The following is a 24,713-nucleotide window of genomic DNA, read 5'->3' on the forward strand; positions in this document are numbered from 1 at the left end:
AGAATAAAAAACCTAAAATCAAGCAAATTAAAAAAGAGTATAAGTGGAGAGAAAATATGAAAATTATTAATATATTATTAAAATTTCCGAATAAGAAAGTGTAGCAAGTAAAAAATATGGAGGGGTAGGATACTAAAGCATTCATACATTCACCTCTTGGTGCAGTTTTTTGTTTGATATCCTTTTTTTTATTACTCCCTCCGTCCCCTATTGATGGTCACTTTTGCCATTTTTGGTAACTCAAAATGTTAGTCACATCTCCTTTTTTCAAGTACCATTAATATTATTTTTTTTACCAAAATTCTCTAACATTTGCAAAAATGTTTGTGCAAATTTAACTTTCCCATGTAAATTTTACTTTCCCATGTACTTTAATTACTTTCTCCCTCTACTTTTTTGCATACCCAATGTAAATTTACTTTTTCAATGTACTTTCTTTATTTCTCCTTAATTCCCGTGATTTTTTAGCAAAAGTGACCATCAATAGGGGACGGAGGTAGTACTATTTTTTCTACTAAAATCAACTACTTTCTACTTATTACTTGGGGTAACATTCACCAAATCTTATAGTTGTAAACTTGTAATAATTTTGATTTACATTTTACCATATATGTAATAAAATATCTTCCATATCTATTATTTGGTATATTCACAAAGTCTTATAATGTGGCTGGCCACACCGTATTACAGGGGTTACTTTGTTAGTATTATAGGGGTTCCTTGGTCAGTGTTAAAGAGGTTATTCCGTTAGTGTTATAGGTTTATTCGATAAGTGTAATAGGGGTTACGTACTTAATCAGTATTACAGGGGCTACTTCAATTCATTTTCGTTATATGGATTACTTTGATATTTTATAAATGGCCACACGGTGTGGCTAGCCACACACAAGACGGGCTGTTGTATAGTATCTATTAGTATGCATACTAGATGAAGGCCGTGCAATGCACGGTTTGTTTGAATTTTGTAAAATAAATTTTTTTGTATTCATGTGTGAAAATTTGTTACGTATTTCCTCCTTTTTTTTTACTTGACCCGCTTGATTGACTTTTACACTATTCACCAATCCACCTTTGACCGTCTTTTGTGAATTATGTAAGGAAAAATATATTCATGTGGGATCTTGTTAGAATCGTCTAAATAAGTTCTAACACAATATATACCTTTGATACTTTTTACTTAGATAGAATTAAAGTTATTGATGATTAAAGTTATACATCGGCAAACGTGATAAAAAGAAACAGGTCAAGTAAAAAAGAATGGAGATAGTAGTATCCCTACCTTATAAAAAGTAGAAACATTCTCTTAGGAATAGTGTACTACCAATCATACCCTCAAAACTATGTACAAAGTTATGTACAAAATGTGTATTTACTTTATTACCCTCATTAATATGTTTACTATCATTAATATATTTAATGTTTTTTTTTATCATTAAACATATCATCAATTAATTTTGTTTTTGTTAACAAATAATTTGTAATGATTTTTTTAAAAATAAAAAAATTCTAATGCTTTACACTTATATGATGTTGTTATTATTATTATTGTTGTTATTATTATTATTGTTATTATTATTATTATTATTATTATTATTATTATCATTTAAAAAGAAAAAATTTGTATGTACAATGAAACGGTTTATTACCAAGTGACTGATGATTACTTTTTCATAGTTGCTCTTCTTATTTCCGCAAAGTCTCTTGACTCTTGCGAACTTTGATTTGAAATAAAATCCTAATAACTTATCATCCCCCCCCCCCCAAAAAAAAAAAATTTCTTGTCATTTTTTAATTGCAATTATTGTTAAGGTTTATTAGCTTTGTTTTGGTGTTTAGAGAGCCACAAGGGCGAATGATGAGAATCGAACCAAAGATCTCTTGGACCGGGAGGGGAGCTCTAACCACTTGAGTTATCTCTCACTATGTGGTTTATTAGCTTTTTAAGTCTACATATAAACAACATCCATCATAGAATTTGAATGAGATTCATATATTAAATAGTTTGGTGATATTTGAGCAGACGTATGTTATCAAGAGGTATAAAGAACTAAATATCCTAAAATCAAGGAAAATCGGTGGTAGAAAAAAATGGTATTAATTATGAAGAGAATTTAAGATGAAAAATATAACTAATTGGCTATTGCTTTAGTATTGATATAGATATTAGATGGTCGTCGTAGAACATTAAAGAACTTGTTTACATATTATTACTCCACATGACCAAAGCTCACAAAAAAATTCATTTGAAGAAAAACACGATAGAAATATTATACTAAGTACTATTGAAACATGCACAACAATTAAGAGTTCTAAACTAACAATGGCCGCTTAAAATATGAAGGGATGGAAAACAATCAAATATTATATAATAATATAAATTTTTATATAACACTATCAAACTTTTGAGGATTTAAAAAATAATTGTCTTAAAAGATTTTGGTGGCTTTCTTATAATTCTACAAATTCACCACATATGCACATAAATTAAATAGTCAGTATTAAAATTACTAGGTCTACCACCCTAACCAAAGGTGTAAATACACACCAATACAACTTCTCCGCAAGAGCTAGCCCCTCCGCGCGCATCGCGCGCGTAAGATACCCTAGTGTACATAAAATTCCTAATATCAAAAGATAATATTTTATATATAATTAATTTAAACTTAAAAATATCATTTTTGCCAGAAAAAAATAAAAATAAATTATAGAGAACAACTCCTAACATTGGTTTTTTGAAGGAAAAAAAAAGTCCTAACATTATTTTATATATATTTTATAGGATATTTTGATTTATGGTTAGTTGGAATAATTTAATGATTCAAGGAGTAATTTTTAGGAACATTATGCGAAGGATAAATTGAACCACACACCTTAGTGGCACAGTGTCAATAGTGTGTTATGGGCTGTCATCTTGTGACATTGTAAAATGGCATGAATACAAGATGGTCCGTCCATACATTCCTTAGGGCCCAAACATAAACCTAAACCTTAACCGTCAATATACAACTTAAACTTGATCCAACCCAATTTGAAAATAGTGTCACTAATATATATCGAAATAATTCACCCTCAAAATTTAATATGACCACAACTGAACCTAGATACAAACAAGTAAAACAACTACGAGTAACAATTAAGAATCTTATCTAATATAGAAATGTTGATCATTGTTTGTTTAATTTCATGCTAAACAAGTAACCTTGGATTTGAGGATTTCAATCCTTTTCTAAATGGCAAGGCTTATTTACAAATCTGGCAAATAATAAATTTCCATTAAGGAATTAAAGACCAATCAAAACAAGGAAACATAGAAAGATACCCTAATTATAAAACCTAAAAATATAATTTAAAGTACGTAATTAATAACACTATTACCAAATCAAGGTGCCTCCTAAAGTTTCCTATATATTTTCCGATTATATTGTATGCGAGAAACAAGTAACTTAGCTATATATGGGCATATTTCTTACCTTACTTTTTTTTCCATTATATTCTTACTAAACTTAGTGATTACCTTTAATCATAATACTTACTACAAATATACAAGTTCAAGATTTCCTCCCCTCTTTTTTTTTCAATTAATATTTATTTCTATTTCTATTTTTCTACATTATATATATAAACATCCTACAAAAATAAAACATAACACCCACCTCAATAATAATAATCTCTTCCTCTTTTGACTCTTTTCTCTTCCTTTCTCCTTTGTTTTTGTAGTAGGAAAAAAAACACAAAAAAAAAAAACAAAAAAAAAAATAAAAAAAACAAAAAAAAAACATTCTTTAAATTGTTTTTGTTGTAGATTTTTGTTTTTTTAAGCAATGGGAAGAGGAAAGATTATGATCAAGACTATTGAGAACGTCAACAACCGTCAAGTTACGTTCTCGAAACGACGAGGCGGGTTGATTAAGAAGGCGAATGAACTCTCTGTCTTGTGTGATTGTGACATTGCTCTTATAATCTTCTCTTGTACCGGAAAGAAGTATGATTTTGTCAGCAGTAAAACGTAAGTTTTTTTCCTAATTATTTAGGGTACATTATTGAATTTTTTGTCGTATAATTCTTATTGTTAGCTGTTGTTGTTTAAACATAATTTCTGTAAATTTTTTTGATCATAGGTTGAAATCTTGAAAATAATTCCAAATTGATGTTAATTTTTCTGATCATAACTCATAAGTATTGTTTTGGGATTTTTTTTATAATCATAATTTAATGTTCTTGTTGATTAACAAGTTTTGATGGATTTTTATGACTTGAAAAATAATTTGGTGTTTGAGAATTGTACATTTGTACCTAATATGTTAATTATTTGGTAGAATTTTTTTTTGTCCAACTAAATTCGCATGTGTTATAAGTTATGGAAGATCTTTCTTAATTCGTATAGTGGATGAAGTAGAATTAGAATCTATACAAAAATATTTTTCGAGTAGATGAAGACAAATGATTCGGGAAATATAAAAAAATTAAAAAAAAAAATAAAAAATACTCCGTATCTTCTTTTTTTCTTTTTTTTTTTTTCGGCACGTTTGTTAAAAAAAAAAATAGAAAGTTATCTTTCTATGTAATTTTATCCTATATATATCTTTCTGATAATTTTTCATTAAAGTACATTTTAGTGATATCAATATTGATTTATGGAGACTTTATGTGCCCTAGAGTCCACAAACACACTTTCTTTTTGAGGAAAAATCGTCGAAAGGGGAAAAAAAAAGGGATGAGACTCGAAAGTTAAGAAGAGAAGAGAGATGGAGAGAAATAAAGGTAGGGATTCATGTGATGTGGAAAGAGAGAAAAAACATGTGCAATAAGTAAATGTTACAATATTTGTAAAACTTCCTAAAATAGTATTTGTTGCAATAGTATTGAAACGAAACAATTGGCCGTTATACTATAATTTAAAGAAGTATAAAGCCCATCCCAAAATGGCCCTCATGGCCTAAAATCCTATCTGGCTTGATCATTGGGCTTGAAAAGCCCGAAAAATGGCTCAATTTTGGGCCAGCCCAGTGATAAGATTGATAACCTCTAAAATAATTACAATATATATTTTTGTACCTTAGGAATTTGGAGAGCTAATCCTAATAATTCTAGTTAATATTGTTGTTACTCCTTGAGCATTGAATGATTTGTGGTTTGATTTGCAGCACCATGGAAAACATGTTGCAACGGTATAAGGATTTCGTCGCCAACCGTTCAGCTACGGCCGCATCAAATTCTTCCAATAATGCAGCTACTGTTGAGCATCAACTAGTTGAGGTACGTAACAATATAACTATGCTGTATAATTCAAGCTTAATTTCTTGATTAAGTAGTATGTTTCCATTTTCACCTTAATTAATTGTCTATTTAACATTGTTGGACCAGTATAATCCAGATTCTGATGTGAATTCTATGCGTGAAGAACTTACAAAGCTAAGACCTTTATGCCAGTAAGTCACGTATTCTTTATAAGGGTTGTTTTGTAAAATCGTGTCACATAATTGATTTTGTAAGGTTCGGACAATGTAACAACTAATAAATGATAAATAGTGTACGTGCTAACGAGTTTTATATGATCGATGATTGGACTCTGTAGGCAGCTGCAGGGGAAAGGATTGGAGGGCTTAACTTTCTTAGAGCTTCAAACGTTGGAGAAGCAGTTACTTGACGGGATTATGTCTATCAGAAATAAAAAGGTATAAATTGATGCTTAATTTATAAATTTGATAATGAAATTACAATAACTTAAATTTTTTTTCTGATATAATAGCTAAAATCATGAATAATTAAGAAAATCAATGCATAACATGTAACTTGATTGTATGTATTGTAGGAACGCATACTAAGGGAGCAGTGGGAAAGAAGTAAACAACAGGTACAATCTCAAACAATATAATTTCGTGTTAAACACGATACTATCTCCGTTTTATAAAATTCGTTCTACCCATATGCAACCTTATTAACTATATAACTTTTACCTATTTTCAGGAAGAGAAGATTAGCGAGGAAAATGCAGCATTACGCAAGGAAGTATGTGTACTAATAACAAACAATTAGTGTTATCTTTTTTCACTTACTCAAATTTAAGTCGATATTCCCTTTGTGTTCACCCAACACATTTAATTTTTAAACAATTTGAAGTTAGGATTTTGAATGTGCAAAATTTGTGATCATATAAAATTAACATTAGATTTCAAATGTGTGTGTGTGTATATACATAGGTGCAGAGGCTTAGACAATGCTCGAAGACATCTTGCAGCTCTGAATCTAACTCTTTGAAAAGAAAGCGCGATGCAGCTGGATTATCGACTGATGAAGGTTCCATTATGGAGAAAGAAGTCGAATCTGATCAACCTTTTCTAAGCTTAGGGTAATAATAACACTAATTTTATTAGACCTTTTTTTTTTTGAACGGAATTTTATTAGACCTTTGATAAATAATTAAGCTATTGAATGGTATTCTAAGAATCTAAGTTGTGTACCTTTACACACATGCTTACATTATGGTAAATTCACAGTTTTATTTAACTTGTACAATGCAGGCTGCCAACTAGGCGTTTTTGTGATGAGATGATACCTAAAACAGAAAGCACGTCCAATGATTCGATTGGGGAAAATCCCGCGACATATAGCTAGATGTTGATTAGCCATCGCATCGTTCCAGCTAGCTCCTTAGTACAGATAGTTGCTTGTTAGAGTGACAGCCAGTCAATCGAACTGGCTCGGCTGATTAGAGCGTAGTACTAGTACTAGTACTCGTAGTAATAGGTTCAGTTCAGTATAGTTATATAGTAGTGGCAACTTTGGCGTATGATACCAAGCATTTAACATTTTCTTTTGTTTCAAGATTTTTATAGTTCTATACATAGTTGAATGGAAATACAATCATGCCTCCTTTCATAGTTGTTAATTATTATATTGAAATCTAACTAATTTGTCTAATTACCGTGCAGGCTGATAGGTTATCCTTGGCTTTGTTGAATTTATTTAAACAAATATTTGAAATTTTAATTAATATCTGAAAAGTACACATTGATACAAATCTTATGACATGTTGTTTTAACTAGAAAATCAAATGAGGCTCATTAGCACATAGTCATATAGCTCATAATTTTATGCAACAAAAGAGACATTGTAAGTTTATGGACCACGTACTTCACTCCATTTTGAAACAAAGTCCAAGCCCAATTAGATTATTGCTAAGAAAAAGTACTCCACCTATTTATTTTGTTTTTTTTTTCGAAAAACTTCACTAGTCTAAACCTTGCTTGGTATATCTACTTATATTACTAGCTACATGCCTTACAAGCCATTAAAACAACAAATTTTGCTTAACACACCCATGCAATAAACAAACAATATGGAAGTTATATAATGTAAATGAGGAGCCTAATTGGGCTCGCTCGGGTTTAACCTAACATGCTTTGGCCTTGTGGACATTGTGTAGGCCCGATCGGGCCCTAAATATACACAATTAATAGACACTAATGTCTTTTCTTGAAATTCTTAGAAATTCCACTTACAAAGGTGGAGTTCAATTCTCAAGTGAACCTAAAGCTGTATCAACTGATTGTTATCACTTCACACGGTGCTCACACCAAAATTTGTCTATCAAATTTAAGGACTCATTTCCTACATTTTCGGTTGAATACTTGAATGTATGTGACATTGTCAAGGGTTAATATTGAAAATAATATACATAATCAACCAATTGTGCCATCTTTTCTGGTAGGTTTTGTGGTTTTGATTTCATATAGGGTGACAAACTAGTAACGTGATTATGACGCGCTTTCAACCCTTTTTTTTTTAAAAAAAATACAATAAGTATTTGTTTGTATTAGGTACATATGTACGTATTACTCTGTATATAAAACACATTTTTTTTTTTTAATTGCAATAGTGTGTTGATTTTGTAATAAGCACATACTCTAATTTGACTACATATGATATTACAGTATTATTTACCGAAAGATAAACATATATGATGATTTGAAATCTCGTTGAGTTAGTTACAATGAATATATTCAGTTAGCCAATTTTTGTAAATTTCTCTTGTTGATGATATAAAATGTTTAATTTATATAATTGAAATTATGCAATAAAGAGCATGACATACTTCGTAAGTCGATTTATTTTAACCTAGACATGATCCCTTGCTCACAATGCATGACACATGCTAATTTATTTTAACATACGTGAGTCATGCTATCCGGAGTAGGAGAGAAAGAATCGACTGAGAAAAACCTAACAACCATAAACCTAAGATCGCATATTGATTGGTTTCAATAGTGAAGTCACTACAACAATGACATTCAAAGATCAAGATTAATTATTTATACGTATAAAAACATTAAATAGCTAAAGATTAATTTGAAAAATAAGGCCATAAGTAAGAAGTAAAAAATATAATTATTGCTAATTTGCTAGACATTTTCCACAAACAATGAAACAAATAATAAATTTTCTTTGGTTTTATATTTTAGTCAAGGAAAAATATTAAGGAAATCCAATTGTAACTTGATAGAGGAAACATTAGACTCCTTAAAACCAAGTATTATTTTCATAATATAATGCCTAATTGATTAAAACAATAACAAACTCACGTGTAGACAAAAGCAAAGAAGATATTGATGCTAGAAAAGATGGTGACATGTATATGTACGCAAACATATAGACATATAGTTATACTTGTATTACGGAAGAATTGCTAATGGTTATAATACTACACACGTATCATATAATCTTGTCATCAAAAAAGAAAATTAGTAAATGTTAGGCCACCAAAATTATTGGTACAATGCTTATTAGTTATTACCTCAAGCATGTATTATAATTAATTAATTATAAAGGGTTTGGAACCGCCCATAGGTTAATTAATTAAATAGTAGGAGTATAAAAATCATCATTAAACTAAATCATAAAAAATTTGTTATCCTTTCTCAAATGAAAAAAGTGATAGAATGGCCTACTAAAACTGGCCTTTCATCACCAATTTTTTTCCTTAGAATGCTTAGCTTTAGTAAGTACTCATAGTCTATCACAAGTTTTTTTTTTTTTTTTTTTTTTTTTTTTGAAAGGTAGTCTATAACAAGATTATTTTCTTTAATTTAATAAATGGGTAGTAGTTTACATAAACGACTCATATAGTCATATTAGACAATTAATCAAGTGACATCTTATATTCTAGAAATTTAATTTATTGTATTGGTGTTATTTTTATTTATGTACTTATGATTAATAACGAAGTATATATAGGTAAAGGTCAAATCAGACAAGAACATACAAGACTACCCAATGAATACTAATTGATATAAGTATTATTTAATTTATTAGATGTTCTCATAGTTTTTTGTATTGTTGTTTGAAATGTGTTATTGTTTATTGTTTTGACATCATCTATAATGATCTACTCCGATCGAGGGGGTTTTCACAATCTGACATGATACCATATATTATCTCACGTAAATTTAGCTTAGCTTCCACAAAACACCTTAATATAGATGAAAATTAAAATACTAGTAACAACGAACATATATACACCAATGTAATTATAGGTCTAAACAAACCAAGTTATTAACAAAAAATGGCAACACTAGATAATTTGGACGGTGACCTATGATATATATAATATTAATGTATGACAACATACATGTTCTGTTAAGGTCAACCAATTTACAGGGACACGAGTCACAAAAAGTACTTCAAATCTATTTAGGAGTTTAATAGGATCCTATTTATTAACTAAGGAATCCTAAATTCCTAAGTACTATGGACTGCTTTGTACTATTTTTGTCAAACACATCACGTCTAAACAGCCAATAATATCATAGCAAACAAGTTTTAAGGAATAAATTTTATAAAAATCACGGTCCATATGATGCCTTCTTGTTTATTCATTTTGCCTTTGTTTAACTTTATAAATTAAAGATAATAAAGGTGATGAAAAAAAACATTAGGAGATCCCACTCTTGCGGAAAAATATTAACTTTTATACGATGATTTATTTTGAAAAAAGTTGGGACAAAGTAATTTTGATCAATTCTACTCTTTAACTCATACTTGATTTGTTGGGATGTTTTTTATTTATTTATTCTTTTTTTTTTTTTAAAAAAAAAGTGTACGTGTAACATGTGTTACTTTATGTGCTTGTGTATTTGCATTGTGATGTACAAACATCACATTGTAAACACGATATATTATACGAGTTTTTTTAGGAATTGTCCCAGTTAGCTAATTCTGTTAGATGATTTTACAAAATTTTGATCATATGTCTAACTAACATTGTTAGATATATGAGAAATGGAAGATATAAATAAGAAAACATCACATTAATATATTGTATATTCCTATATCTCTAATATTTCCACTCCTAACAAATTTATTGCAAAAGTTAAAATCGTACATACAAAGTTGTCTTTAAATTATTAAATTTGAAATTCGAGTGATTAATTTTTCATACACTCTTCCATCACAGTAATCATTCTACGTACTCCCATTTATAATAATATAATTTTGCAATAAAGATTATTGTATTCTTTAATTTGGGTTAAAATATGTGGGGTTAAAGAATAAAGCTACAAAATTAACAAAAACAATGGCCTTTTCTTATTTGGGGTTAAGACAAATGAAAGAACACAAAGGAGATCGGATGACCTAAGTACACTTAATTAATTAATTGATCAATTCAAAAGCTTGCAAATAATGTTACCCCCACAATTATTAAAAACAAGATAATTAATAATAATCAATCTCAAATATATATTCAACTATCTTATGGTCTTACCAAAGTTATGAATACATAAAGGAGTATAAATATTATTCTAAAGCATATGATAATTGATCATTAACACTTCCAACATATTGGACCACCACAAACTCTCCACTCTTCCCTCTTTACTCATCATTTCCTTTGTCTCCCCCAAAACATTCAATCAATTATTCTACAAACTATTTCCTCTAATTCTTATTATCATTCATTCTCTCTCTAAAATCACTATTTTCTCTCTCTAAAATATGAAGCAAGATCAAAAACTTTCTCTTAGTAGAAGTACTAGTTGCAATTCTTGGAGTTCTAAAATTATACCTTCTAATTTTAGTCGTTCAACTTCTTCTACATTTTCTCCTGATAGTCCAAGGGACGTGTCTCATAAACCCTTTGTACGTAGTAGGGATTCTAGTAATAGTAGCAATTCCCTTGTGGTGTCACGGGTGAAACAAACTCGTCTTACTTTATCCACCTTTTTCCGGTCTCTGCTCCATGTTTTCTCCTTCTCTACATCGTCCTTCTCGGCGGTTCCCACGTGTAGATGGTTGACTATTCCGAACCGAGTCCTTTCCTTATCTTCCCCTACTCCCCTAGGGCGTAAGGTGACGGGCACTCTCTTTGGACACAGAAAAGGTCATGTTACATTCGCGGTACAAGATGATCCTAGGGCTGACCCTGCCCTACTAATCGAGCTAGCGATCTCTACCTCGGCTTTAGTACGTGAGATGTCGTCGGGGCTCGTGAGGATTGCCCTCGAGTGCGAGCGGGGGTCACAACCAACGGGGCGTGGGAAGCACGCGCCTAAGCTTTTCCTTGAGCCCGTGTGGACTATGTATTGCAACGGACGAAAATGCGGGTACGCAAACTCACGCGCGTGTAATGAGTTTGATTGGCACGTGCTTAGTACGGTCCAAAGCGTATCAGTTGGGGCGGGCGTTATCCCTCTAGTGGAGAATCGAACAGGTTCCGGTTCCAGTTTCGAGGGAGAGTTGCTATACATGAGAGCCAAGTTTGAGCGGGTCGTAGGAAACCGTGACTCGGAGGCATTTTACATGCTAAACCCGGATGGTAATGGAGGACCTGAGCTCAGCATATTTCTTCTTAGGTTATAATAATAATAATATAAATATATATATATATATATATATATATATATATATATATATATATATATATATATATATATATATATATATATATATATATATATATATAAATATATAATCATCATTTATAATTTAATTTTATGATGATGAGCTAGATATAATCATGATTAATACAAGAAAAGAGTAAAGAAAAGGGATGTTTAGGGTAATGATTAGGGATTATATGGCAAATGGAAGAAAGTGATTGGTTAAAGTAGTGATCAACCATTTGACATTTTCTATAATGTTGATTTATTATAAAGGGTGTTGGTGTGACCATGTGCTTTTGTTTATAATTCTAATACTTTTTATTCTTTTTTTGTTAATTTTAGTTTTTTTTTTTTGGGATATGATCTTATACTATAGTTGATTTTATCTTTTGATTGGGTTTGATGACAAAAACTTTAAATAGTGAAATGTACCTTAATACAAAATTAATGAAAATTCGAGAAAGATTTGTAGTTTAATTTGTAATTGGTGTTTGGAATTTAATTAAAAGTGTAAGCATATCATATTTAAATTTATATGCCTTTTTTTGAGTGCATGCGCATGCACGCCACCTTCGTTCTCATCTCTCCAAATAATTGCTATGTTTTGTTCTTACTTTTGTGTTTTATTGCCTAACTTTTCAATTAATCTTCTTCTTGTAATCTTTATGACGTATTGTTGTTATGATTTTATTGATTTTACACCTTCGATTACTTGACATAATTGGGCGCAATTTGTTGAGTCGTGCATACCTTTTACTGTATAATTTTATCTTTAGTGTACGATTTGATGAGCTTAAGTTTCATTTGGTTTCTAATAATAGTAAAATAACTAGGTAGTGAATTATGTTTCGCAAATCAAAGCTCATTGTGGATTAGTAGCTAAGTAATAGATAGCACTAGTAACCATTTGCATGTTAGAGAAAGAGGAAAAAAAATATTTAGCCAGTGAATTATGTTCCGCAAATTAAAGCTCACTGCGAATTAGGTAATAGACAATAATAGTAACCACAAGAATTGGACTTTGATTGCACAAAACGAAAATTTGATAGTGTACGTGAAAAGAGATAATAAGTGGGATGAAATAGTGTACTTATGAAATCTTCCTCATCCTCCATGAAATGACACCATCTCCCCATGTCTCTTATCCTCTAATGCATGGGGTTAAGATTGATCGAGGTTTATTGACTAGGGTATCGAACAATTATACTTTGAGATTCTTTAAATTGTACGTAGTTTGGAGTGATTTTTTCTCTTTTTGAACTGAGACACACATAAGTATACTTTTCCGTCGATAATATTGTGATACGTAGTAACAACTATTATGTGTAGCTAGTCATTTATTACTGTAGATATGTAAAAATGTAGCATAATTTAAAAGGTTAGATGATTAAAGATGTTTATGTTATTATATTTTTCTTTATGTAATGAAACACAAATAATCAAATGTCACACCATGTGTCAAATGTCATTATCAAATATGAACACAAAATTAGCTAATAATCGATGAACAATAACTAAATTATCACCTCTGACCTCTATTTAGTTAAATGCCCAAAATCTAGGAATAATACTACGTATCTTTCTTGCTTTTAGCTAGAAAATGAAAAAAGAATGCACGAGGTTTAAAGAGAATTTTCAGAGAAAGTAATGTGTGACCTTGGAAATAGAAAAGTAAAAACTATCTTTTTCACATTACATTAGACATACAGTTGGCCCGGTGAAGCAAAGGCTAAGCGTGCAAAGGAGCAAGAAAAGTTAGCTAGCAAACATGCATTACTAACTTTTTGGTAACATAGTATGATAAATGTATGACTTTTAATAAAACAAGAATTTCAAATTAAGTTGAAATTGTTTTTCCCTTTGGTAACATAGATCCTGTTGGCCGTGTTTGGGAGGTCTATATTTTCAAGAGATTAAAGGGAAAAACAATTTCAACAATTCAAATAGGATCGGCTATTTGGTTGTGCAAGCAGCCCAACAATATAGAGTTTTAAATTTATCAGGGCTTTAAAATAAGAGAATTCAAGACACAATACGTTATATATACATACTCTTTCTGTTTTAAATAACTCAAATCATTATCTTTTTCAAATCATTTTTTTTTTTTTAAGAAAAATCTCCCACTTCCTTCTAGACAACTTAACTTACTACTTTTTTTTTTTTTTTTTTTTATAACATTTTATAAAAAAATAAATTAAACAAGTTATTACTCCATCTATTTTTTTAAAGGAAATTTTGTTGAAAATAACCTATCTATTTACACTTTTTGTGAGTAACAACCTTTTATCTAAATACATATGCTTTTCACAGATCGAGCTAGAGCTATTAACATGATACGGAGTAGTGTTTTATTTATGATCTAAACCTATATGATACGGAGTAGTGTTTATTTATGATCCAAACAATGAGTATAAACATGCTTGACTGCTTGTAAACCATAAGCAAAATGAAGTTCGTTGAAACAATTCTGCTAATATTCTTGGAGCAACTAATTCTATTTTTAACATAAATTCTCAAGTTGAACTTTGGTCGAACTTATTATAAATATATCCAATTGGGTTAAACATTAGTCAGGTTAACTTTTGGTTTCATGTTATTTTTCTAGATGGGTAGTTATGGGATAGTAGGATATATAACAAACATTGGGCACAAATCAGGTTAATTATGTTGAGCTCGATTTAGGTAACGTGTCACCAGTTCCATCAATTGTTCGATTATAATTTGATTTGAGTCATTTTAGTAATTGTTGGGTTCTCTGACTAGTTCAAATTTAACAACAATTGCATTCTTATTCATATGCATAATATTGATATACCAATACCTTAGCATTTAGAGATAGTATAATAAGACATTGATATACCAAGACTTGTCAATTATATATATATATATATTAATAATAGACAATGATACAATATTCACTCAAGTTGATTATTGGTGACAAATCACACTTGAGAGGCCACCTTGTACTAGATAGTACGTACATGTATGTGACTTATTAGAAACGTATAAATTCCAAGGCAAAACCGTGAAAGCTAGAGGCTATCACGGTAGCTTCAGCATCATACTTAATTAGCGCATGGGTTATCCTGATCAATTCGACATGGCAACCAACAAAAACATTATTAAGTACGTAGAACAAAAAAGAATTAGCAATAATATCCGTTATGAAAAATCTTGGTGTTCTTAATAGTTTATGAATAATCATGTCTCACCATCTTCTTGACGAAAATTCCAACAGACTCGAGATAGTTGTTGTGCCTTCCAAAAACGCCGACAATAGGGCCGTCTAGTAGCATTGGTGATGAGAATTCTTGAGGACATTCAATTCCCTTTCCTTCTCCAAATGGTCCATACCCCATTGGACATAAATTGGTGTGGATCTTCATTGTTGCAATCACGCATTCGTTGTTTTGATATTTGTAGTTTCCATAGGTACCGCTAATTCTAGTTATTTTTTCACCATGCTTGAGCACAATCTATATATATTTGAAATCATGTTAGAAGTGTGAATTATTACAAATCAAAAACTTAATTAAGCTGATGGTTAAAGCGCAGACTTTGTTTATTATTTATTTTATTATATATCAGGCTTAATTGCTTTTGAAAACATATAAAATAAGTAGAAGTAGTGTATTTTGTATTCACCCTTGACTCGCATCCGCCATTGCCACCAAACATCTTGGTGAAGGTGTAGGTAACTCCACATGGCTTAGCTACGACGAACCCAATTGCATCCACAATGAACCCATGCCTTACTATAACTTCCTTGAAAGTTTCACCTTCTTGAAGTTGAAAGCTGTAGTTTTCAGGTAATTGAGAACCATAAGGTCCGTATTGTTCAACCATGTGCTTCTGCCAAAGTATAAGGCTAATGACTTAATGTCAACATACATAAATAATCAAATAATTAAGCTCGAAGAAATAGTTGATTAAATTTTATGTACAAAAAAAAGAGAATTGAAAAACTATGGAATCAAAGAAAGCTAACTCTAATCCATACGTACCTGGGGACATTCTTGAGCCATTTTGGTATGAGGTGATTGAAGAAGCTTGGAAGTAACAAAGTTGTAGTAGTGAGTGAGTTGTGATGTGCTTTGGTTAAGGATCGGAAGTTATCAATTTATACACATATTTGGATCACTAAAAATGAACATATTCTTATGGTCCATCATATTTGCCATATTATATTATATTCGGATCACTAAGAATGAAAATATTCTCATGATCCGCCATGTTTGTCATATTATAATATATTCGTTTAGATAAATGACATTATATATAATTTTATACATGTATGTGAACAGAGAAATTGAGACATATCGTTTGAAATTTAATGGACGATCCATGGATAGATGGATGTATGTATATTGTACGTTAAATTGTGCATGAGTTTATCTTGATGCATTTGCATGTAAATTTATTCTATGCGTCCAAAGCACGAAGAGTGTGCCCACATGGCCACATTTTGAGGCTTGGAGCTTAATACTCATGTTGTCACGTGCTACCTATTATTTTAATAAATTCAACTAATAATTTTTCTAAAATTCCGTAAAAGTCAAAACATTTTATTTATTTAAACACAGAGGGAGTGATTATTGAAATATTACATGACAAGCATGAAAAAGAAAAAGTGCAATTTGAGGATTTCGAGAATCCGAGATCTAACAATAACATTTGCTTCATTTCATTGGTCGATTTGATAAGGTTTAGATTAATATAGATTGATTCACACTAGCTAGGTAAGACTAATTAAAGCAATAAAGCCACTTAACTAAAAGTAATACCAAAACTTAGATTAGTAACACAAATAACGACATTGATGACCATCAATAAAACACAAATTTTGATCGACTATGAATTTATAATTTGAGATGCATAATTTCTCACCTTTACATGCTTAAGAATGAAGAAAATGGGTGGGACTTTGGCAAGTGATTTTTCTCAAAAAGAAAGAAAATAATAATAACTGCATTAGAAATTTGGAATTGTCATTGTCAGTTTATCACAAGAGAATGAGGTATTATGCTCATTATATCTAACAAAATATTCCTCTTTAGAAAATTCGATATTTCTTTAATGCTATTGCAACATTGCATGGTTGAGAAAATGCTTTGGATAATTAATAATAAGTATGCTACTCGTACATTTGATTTTTATTTTTTGAAATTGAGTTTAACTAACATTATTATTCTGGAGTTTATTGATTCTATTGTTTACATATAGAAAATATTACGAGAACTTTATTTGTCCTAACTTAGGGCATGTTCTTTTCAGCTTAATTTCAATTCATTTCAGCTCCAATCAGTTTTGTTCACTTCAGTTTATAATTTCCTTCTCTTACAAGCAATTCATTTCAACTCTATTCAGTTCATTCCTTATCTCATAAATGATTCATTTCAGCTCTATTCAGTTCAATTAAGTTCGGTTCAGTTAAGCTTAGTTCAGTAAATCAGGACAGACCCTTAGTACCCTATCAAAGTATCAAGGAATATTTTTTTTGGATGAATTTTAGAGCAAAGTTGATACAAAATAATTGTTAATCTAGAATGTAATTATTATATAAAAAAAAATAATAAGATTGAGGGGGGGGGGGGGGGGGTTTGAGATTTAACTAATTATAAGGCCCCGTTCACTTCACCTTATTTTTGTTGAACTGAAATTAAATTATATTTGCTGAACTTAAATTAATTTTATAAAACAGAAATTATTTTTGTTGAACTGAAATTATTTTTACTGATTTTCTATTATAATATATCTTTATGATAACTGAATATAACTGGATTGAACTTATTTTTACTTAACTGAAATTAATTTTACTTAACTGAATTTATTTTTAATTAATATTATATTTTAAGGTAAAGTGAACAGAGCCTAACAATGGGTATTGGGTAGAGTAATATTTGGACTTTGGAGAAATTCTCCTTAGTACAGAGCAATTTCTTTTTAAAGAGAGAAAAGGCAAACTAAATTGGACAATCGACAAAAATAAGTGGGCATATTAATTTGGGATAGATGGAGTAATTATTAATTATAATTTTACTTAATTTATTGATTTCTACTTAATATGTACTACGTACATCGATCTTTTCTTCTGCAACAAATGGAGTTATAAATTTTTAGATAATACTCACGTAATAACTCATAACTGGTTTTTTTACCCGAATGATGCCCGAAGATTTCCATGATGAAATCCTTTTGTATATTTAATTTTGATAGTATGACATACGAACTACGAAGTATATAAGTATATAACATGGTGAGAGCTTAGTGGTTAACACTTTAATTTTTAAACTTTAGGTGAAGGGTTCAATTCTAGTACAAATGTAGAACCATATTGACATGTAAGCTTGTTTAAGATCGGGTCAATGTAATTGATTTGTGGACCGGCCTTTGTTATAAAACATCGTTTGGACAATTAAACATAAAAGCCCATATAATAATCAATTCATCCTTGTCAAAAAAAAAAAAAAAAAAAAAAAAAAAAAAATCTAATTTTTTCTTTCATTTTTGTCTTCAACCCAGAAAAAGAAAGAGGGGTTTTATGTTTCAAAAAAAAAGAAAGAGGGGTTTTACAGAAAGAAGGGTTTAACACTTTAACACAACTCTTCTTCAACAAATTTCCGCCATTATCAAACCTCACTCAAAAATGGTGGTACTAAAGAAGGTAATGAAGAAGGGTTTAGGAGAAATGGGGTTCAACAAAGGAGGTGGTCCAGTCAATTGGTTCCCTGGTCACATGGCTGCTGCTTCTCGCGCCATTAGAGACCGTCTTAAGCTCGCTGATTTCGTCATTGAAGTTCGCGATTCTCGTGTAATCATTTATTCATTTTTCTCTCTCCTCTGAATTTTGTTTTCGGTTTTTTTGTTGGGTTTTGAATTTTTGATGATTTGATTATGAATTTATGATGATTTACAGATTCCATTATCTTCGCAAAATGAGGAACTTCAGCCGCTTCTTACTGGTAAAAGGCGTATTGTTGCTCTCAACAAGAAAGATTTGGCTAATCCTAATATTTTACCTGTATGTTATTGTTTTCTCCCTGTTGTTTTGGTTTAATTTTATAATAATGTGTGTTGGTTTAATCTTAGTTTTGAGTAATCGGTGAAATATTTTGTATGAATGTATAATTAATTACTAGTAACATGTTCATGGTTATTATATCGGATGATAGATAGTGAATTGGGGAAGAGGGTCTTTGTAGAGGTCCTTTGGAGATAAAATCTTGGTTCATGTAGCCGAGCACTCGACCTCATTTATTTAGGATTAAGGCTTTCACATTGTTGTTGGATATGATGTTGTGATAGTAGTGGTGGTGGAAGATAGCTAGTGCGGGGCTGCGGGCAGGGCAAGGACAAATGGGGCTTGTACGATTTCTTAAAATTGGGCCCTTGTTTCATCATTCAAAATATTTACAAGATGTTGAAAATTTGAAATAAAAGGATTTTAAAGACAAATTGTTGGACATGAGAATAAAAAACTTTTCCCTCCGTCCCTAAATTACATTCCTCCTTTCTATTTTTGGTATTCCAAAATTACATTCCTCCTTTCTATTTTTGGTAAGTTTTTTTTAGTAAATCAACTCTCTTTTCATGTTTTATATTTAATGTTTTCTCACTCATCCTTACCTAATCTCACTCATAATCCTTGTGCCAAATTACAATGAATATGATTGGTTAAATTTTTTTAATTAGGAGCATGTGATTGGTCCTTTTTTTTTGCAAAGGATTGATGACATGTCATGAGTAATAACTAATCTATCTTTGTACTTCCCATTGCATTATCTAATTATTGTTATTTGTCTTATTCTTCCCTCCTTAATTCCCGTGTAAATTTCCAAAGAGGAATGTAATTTAGGGACGGAGGGTAACGTTTTTAGCATTGAGCTGAACATACCTCTCCAATGAGTCTATTATATTTCCTTGATTGATATTGTTATCAATGCAAACAATTAAAATATATCTTACTTGAAGCCCTTGTATCTTGGGGGCCTTGTGCGGTCCTACTACCACCCCTGGACCTAGTGTCGGGATAATTTGTAGCTGGATTTATTTTGAAACTTTATTAAATTGCTAAAAATTGCTCTTTTAGTTGTGTTCTGTATATGACACTGCTTTTGCAGCTATGGCTTATTATGCAGTTGAAGACACTTGTATTATTAAGTGGGTTACTGACTTACTGTAGTTGAATTTGGATTTTGATTACTTAATATTTTCTCATTTTTTGGGCAGAAATGGATAAAATATTTCGAGTCTGACAAACAAGATTGCCTTTCGATTAATGCTCATAGCAAGACTTCGGTCAAAAAGGTTAGTTAAGTGTAAAGTTTTGTTTGCTTCATATGGTTACTTTAATTGGCAATAATCATGTCTTTTAAGTTGACTTGCTAAGGATTTATGATAGTGGCATAAATTCTTTAAATATTTTACTGTTTCAATGTTAGAATGCCCAGGAAATAGCAGCTCACCCAAATATGTTGTAATGATATTCTTCTTGGGAGTGGACTGCATTGTTGAAAACAACCTGAAACTTTTTGTGTCATTGAAAATTTTTTAATTTGCTTTTCCAATTGTAGGTGTCGTAGGTGCAACATTTACTATATACACTATTTAGAGAAGATCTAACGTCCAATGAGGATAACTGTGCAAAGGTGTTCCTTTTGCAAATTCATTGACCTAGTATGACCCTAAAAATGTTGCCATAATATAAGGAAGCTAAACGTCAAATAACTAAGGGTGATGTCCAACTGTGCAGTTTCAGGTCTCTTCCACCTATCATGTCTTTACAAAGTTTCTTGTAGTTTAAGGTCCTGAGAGCTGCTTTATTTCTCTCTCTCACTCACACACACACACACACTCACTCTTACCCTCATAATTGGACAAAAACAAATCAGAGGGCCAGAAGAATTCTCGAGAACCCTTTATCAATGCTACAACATGAGATTTACCATTCTTAAGCACCAAGCTTTGGACTTGTAATGTACTCTAATCCAGTTCTTCCTTAGAGAAGATTCGAGGTTGATAAGTTGGCATCGTTCCTTTTCCTATTTCACCATTAAGTTTGTACCTACTTGTCTGACAATTTTGCAATTTATGAATAATTGTTTGTTTTGGTTTCCTAATTTGTATGTTTTCAGTTGCTGGATCTTGTGGAATTGAAGCTTAAAGAGGTCATTTCCAGGGAACCTACACTGCTTGTTATGGTGGTTGGTGTTCCAAATGTTGGCAAGTCAGCTTTAATTAATAACATCCATCGGATTTCAGCTGAACACTTCCCTGGTAATTTTAGCCAAGATTTTTTTTTTTTTGGTCTGAACTTGATTATGGAGTTGTCAGCTTAAGGAATATTCACCCAATTGGATGATTATCTAAATGTTTCTCATAGTGCAGGAGAGAATGAAAAAAGCAATTGTGGGACCATTGCCTGGAGTTACTCAGGATATTGCTGGATACAAGGTCAAGTGTGCTTTTAATTTATTCAATGCCTCCTTGCAGAAATCATTTAGAGATACCAGTAAAAAACTAAAAACATGTTGAGTACAGAGTTATTCAGAATCAGACTTCACTTTTTAAACATCTTGTCAGCTCCAACAACCCCCCCCCCCCCCCTCCCCATGCCTCTTCCACATGCAAATCTTGTCTTATATACCGTGAGAGTATGTTTTGAAGTGGGTAACACTCTAAAAATTGTTTACAATTTGCACAGATTGCACATCAGCCTAGCATCTATGTTCTTGATACACCAGGAGTGTTGGTTCCTAGTATTCCAGATATAGAGACAGGCTTGAAATTAGCTGCAACAGGTTGGTTTTTTCATCTGATGTTACTCATGCTAGTGGATTATAAATCTCTCTTTACATCTGCATCAAGTCTCAGTTTGAGTTTTAAGCTAACCAAGCTTTTTGGACTTGATAATCACTTTGTTCATTTGCGGCTGTCTACGTTCTGCAATATACTGTACAATGTTCATTGTTCAATATTCTTAAAAATAGTATATAGGTTTTTGTGTGTAAGCTGAAGATAGTGATTTCCTGTAACTATGCATTTGTTTTGTTCTCTCTCCAAGTCCTATATATATACACTTTGGCTGTTTTACGCCATGCTAATACCAGAATAAGTAACCAGTCCTAGATATTTTGTTGATAGTGTATTCATGGCTTTCTTTTGCAATACTTCATCTAGGTACTTTCATGTTCTCAGATGCATTTCCCTCAACTTCACGCAGAATTTAGAGTAGCATCTGTTTCCTTGCTGTCTCATTCTGCCCCTTTTTAATACAACAATCTGAAGTTTTTATCTTGCCAAAATTTTTTTAGCATGTTTGGATAGGAGGGATCACAGCGCTCAAATTTCTTCTGAGTTGTTGAATTCGTTGGTGTCCTTTGCAGGATCTGTAAAGGATTCAGTTGTAGGTGAAGAGCGTATTGCTCAATATCTACTTGCTGTATTCAACAGCCGTGGGACTCCTATTTATTGGAAAAATTTGAATGATCGAAAGAAAGAACTTCAGAATGGTTCTGAGGGAAAACATGAATACAGCATAAAGGATCTTTTGCCAAACAGAAGGAAGCCACCAGATGATTCTGCTATTTATTATATTGAGGTATAATTTCTACTTTTACAACTTTTATTTAGTTTCTTTGACCTGGAACTAGGTTACCATGATAAATTAGGGTTTGACTTTTCTGGATTCCAATCAATATCTTCTGAGCAGTGATTCTTACATGAAACATTTAGACTATGAATGATGGCGTATGTTGCCTATAATATTGTATCAATACATAGCTGGAAACATAACACAATCCCTGATAAGTGAAGCCTTGATTTTATGTGTTTTATTTGGTCCATACGGTGTATTTACCATGCAGTTGTCCCAACTACCATGGTTCAGTTTCCTTTATCTAAATTTCACTAACATAAACACTAAATGATTCGGTGTCAAGTCTTATTGACAAAGAAAATAAGTGATGCACTTGTTAGATGAAATTGCAAGGATATTTGGGGGTGGGCGGAGGTTGCCTTGACTCTAAGGATTGTTGTATGATGATCCTTCTCAATTTACATACCCTTAAAGGTACTAGGAGAGGATGTAATGCTCCTAATCTAAATTAAAATTAAGAAATTATGCGAAATTGCTATATGGTGGGATTTGCTTAATTATAACGGCTAACCAGCAAAAGATTAAATGTTGTGAAAGAGAACGCCAATTTGAGTTTTTTGGAGCCACTAATTTCCAGATGTAGATAGCAACACAGAAAGGGTGTGGAAGAGGCAGGCAGGACAGAGATAATATTGAAATGAAAGAGCACTGTACTTGGTCTACAATGCTTGTACTAACCAGATTTAAGGTTAACAGATTGCATCTTAAGTCACAATTTGTTGTGTAACATACGTCCACAGTCCCTCAAACTGGTGGAATTAGCTATTTGGTGTTCTCTTGTATTCATCACCCGTAATATGTTCTACTGTCATGTATAGCTGTATTGGAACCGTTATTACCATTTGTGTAAACCTCACAAATAGCTTAAGCTCTATCACCAGTAGCAGCCAAGGAGGTTACAAGGGGAGCCTATGCCTGCTGGAAATTTCTTTAAGTGGGTGTTTTAGGTTTCAACATCAGATTGTTGTGTTCAGTACATATTTTGCTTCATGCATGATCTGCTGCTTCTTTGTCAGATGTAGTTAGCCCGACCTGCTTTGTGAGCTAACCTTAACTTGTGTTTCTACATAGATTTCAACATGTTCATAGTCTTGTGGGATGATTTTGCTTGTTTGCTTAGCAATTTAGAGGGGGTCATTAGTCGATGCATAGAGCTCTGCTTTACCTTGCAACATGTAACCCCTAATCTGAATTATGTATGCAGGATATTGTAACAGAAGTGCAATGTGCGCTTACCGATTCCTTCTTGAATTTTGATGGTAATCTTGAAGATGAAAACGACATGGAGAGCCTCATAGAATTGCAGTTTGAAGCACTACAAAAGGCATTTAAAATACCACAAACTGCTTCAGAATGCCGTGCAAAGGCTTCGAAAAAATTTCTGACTTTGTTTAGGATGGGTAAACTTGGCCATTTCATCCTTGATGATGTTCCTGATGTATGCCAACCTGTATCTTCAACAATTTTGTAAGCTGTATCTTATTTAGAACTGATCAACAAATCTGTTGTTACTATAGCAAGTGAAGAATGAACATTTGGTTGTTTGTCAATATATGGCAATAGAGACATATGAGTTATGAGGTAAATCATGGGGGCATTGTTGCATGAATATTGGTATATACCTCTTTACAAATTTACGTGCTATTACAATCCTTTATTACACCCTACCAAGTACGAAATGGTTCGAAAGTGCAAAACTTCATAGCAATAATAGGAAAACTCTTATGTTCATATGTTTGATTGTTTTGCCGTATTATTATTAGTAGAGTATTTTTAAAAAGCTAACAAACATGTCATGCTCTTGATCCAACATAAACAGGTTGAGGAACACCAATACTAACCCAACCCATTTAATTATTAAACATGTCATATCATGTTGACCCGTATAATATACAAGTCGAATTGTTGACCTTGATACTAACCTGCTTTTTCCGTGCTCGGTTCGTGTTGTATTTAAAAGTGTTAGCCTCATTCAAAATATTTATGATCAGTTACGTAAAATGTTTTATTTTCTTAGATCGATTTAGTTGCATTGGGAAACTCTACACAAACTGGTCTGTTTAACTAATGTCTTGTGTCGCGTGATGGCCTTAAACGAGTCGTAAACCCTTAACAGTTTTCCTTTTTTTCGTTTACAATTCCTATCGTATTAACTTTTACCCGCAATAACTTTTACG

At 31.6% G+C, this 24,713-nt stretch overlaps 3 protein-coding genes and 1 pseudogene across 3 annotated transcripts; 3 read left to right on the forward strand and 1 right to left on the reverse strand.

Annotated features, from left to right (window-relative positions):
• Positions 1 to 3,821: 3,821 nt before the first annotated feature.
• On the forward strand, positions 3,822 to 6,353 carry LOC145606900 (agamous-like MADS-box protein AGL15). The gene is made up of 7 exons (XM_081662738.1): positions 3,822 to 4,006; positions 5,145 to 5,256; positions 5,365 to 5,429; positions 5,576 to 5,675; positions 5,813 to 5,854; positions 5,968 to 6,009; positions 6,201 to 6,353. The coding sequence occupies exons 1-7, from the start codon at positions 3,822 to 3,824 to the stop codon at positions 6,351 to 6,353; spliced, it is 699 nt and encodes a 232-aa protein (XP_081518864.1).
• Positions 6,354 to 10,977: 4,624 nt separating this feature from the next.
• On the forward strand, positions 10,978 to 11,873 carry LOC145609021 (protein MIZU-KUSSEI 1 pseudogene; annotated as a pseudogene).
• Positions 11,874 to 14,736: 2,863 nt separating this feature from the next.
• Positions 14,737 to 16,004, reverse strand: LOC145608143 (protein GOS9-like). Its single transcript, XM_081663754.1, has 4 exons — positions 15,884 to 16,004; positions 15,525 to 15,731; positions 15,092 to 15,355; positions 14,737 to 14,965 (listed from the first exon to the last, which is right to left on the reverse strand). The coding sequence occupies exons 1-4, from the start codon at positions 15,902 to 15,904 to the stop codon at positions 14,945 to 14,947; spliced, it is 513 nt and encodes a 170-aa protein (XP_081519880.1). The 5' UTR covers positions 15,905 to 16,004; the 3' UTR covers positions 14,737 to 14,944.
• Positions 16,005 to 18,437: 2,433 nt separating this feature from the next.
• On the forward strand, positions 18,438 to 24,108 carry LOC145609279 (short integuments 2, mitochondrial-like). The gene is made up of 8 exons (XM_081664804.1): positions 18,438 to 18,690; positions 18,796 to 18,900; positions 20,109 to 20,186; positions 21,014 to 21,155; positions 21,262 to 21,332; positions 21,583 to 21,679; positions 22,265 to 22,479; positions 23,741 to 24,108. The coding sequence occupies exons 1-8, from the start codon at positions 18,526 to 18,528 to the stop codon at positions 24,005 to 24,007; spliced, it is 1,140 nt and encodes a 379-aa protein (XP_081520930.1). The 5' UTR covers positions 18,438 to 18,525; the 3' UTR covers positions 24,008 to 24,108.
• The last annotated feature ends 605 nt before the right edge of the window (positions 24,109 to 24,713 follow it).

Source organism: Chenopodium album, chromosome 23, assembly GCF_948465745.1.
Source record: "Chenopodium album chromosome 23, dcCheAlbu1.1, whole genome shotgun sequence".
NCBI lineage: Eukaryota > Viridiplantae > Streptophyta > Magnoliopsida > Caryophyllales > Amaranthaceae > Chenopodium > Chenopodium album.

What these genes read in the sequence shown, in the direction of transcription:
- LOC145606900 (XM_081662738.1), top strand. Translation starts at nt 3,822, where the DNA reads ATGGGAAGAGGAAAGATTATGATCAAGACTATTGAGAACGTCAACAAC. An exon ending in GATTTTGTCAGCAGTAAAAC is followed by an intron (nt 4,007 to 5,144) that starts GTAAGTTTTTTT and finishes TTTGATTTGCAG; the next exon opens with CACCATGGAAAACATGTTGC. An exon ending in AAGCTAAGACCTTTATGCCA is followed by an intron (nt 5,430 to 5,575) that starts GTAAGTCACGTA and finishes TGGACTCTGTAG; the next exon opens with GCAGCTGCAGGGGAAAGGAT.
- LOC145608143 (XM_081663754.1), bottom strand. Translation starts at nt 15,904, where the DNA reads ATGGCTCAAGAATGTCCCCAG. An exon ending in TGGCTCAAGAATGTCCCCAG is followed by an intron (nt 15,732 to 15,883) that starts GTACGTATGGAT and finishes ATACTTTGGCAG; the next exon opens with AAGCACATGGTTGAACAATA. An exon ending in ATGGCGGATGCGAGTCAAGG is followed by an intron (nt 15,356 to 15,524) that starts GTGAATACAAAA and finishes AAATATATATAG; the next exon opens with ATTGTGCTCAAGCATGGTGA.
- LOC145609279 (XM_081664804.1), top strand. Translation starts at nt 18,526, where the DNA reads ATGGTGGTACTAAAGAAGGTAATGAAGAAGGGTTTAGGAGAAATGGGG. An exon ending in TTGAAGTTCGCGATTCTCGT is followed by an intron (nt 18,691 to 18,795) that starts GTAATCATTTAT and finishes GATGATTTACAG; the next exon opens with ATTCCATTATCTTCGCAAAA. An exon ending in AGGATATTGCTGGATACAAG is followed by an intron (nt 21,333 to 21,582) that starts GTCAAGTGTGCT and finishes CAATTTGCACAG; the next exon opens with ATTGCACATCAGCCTAGCAT.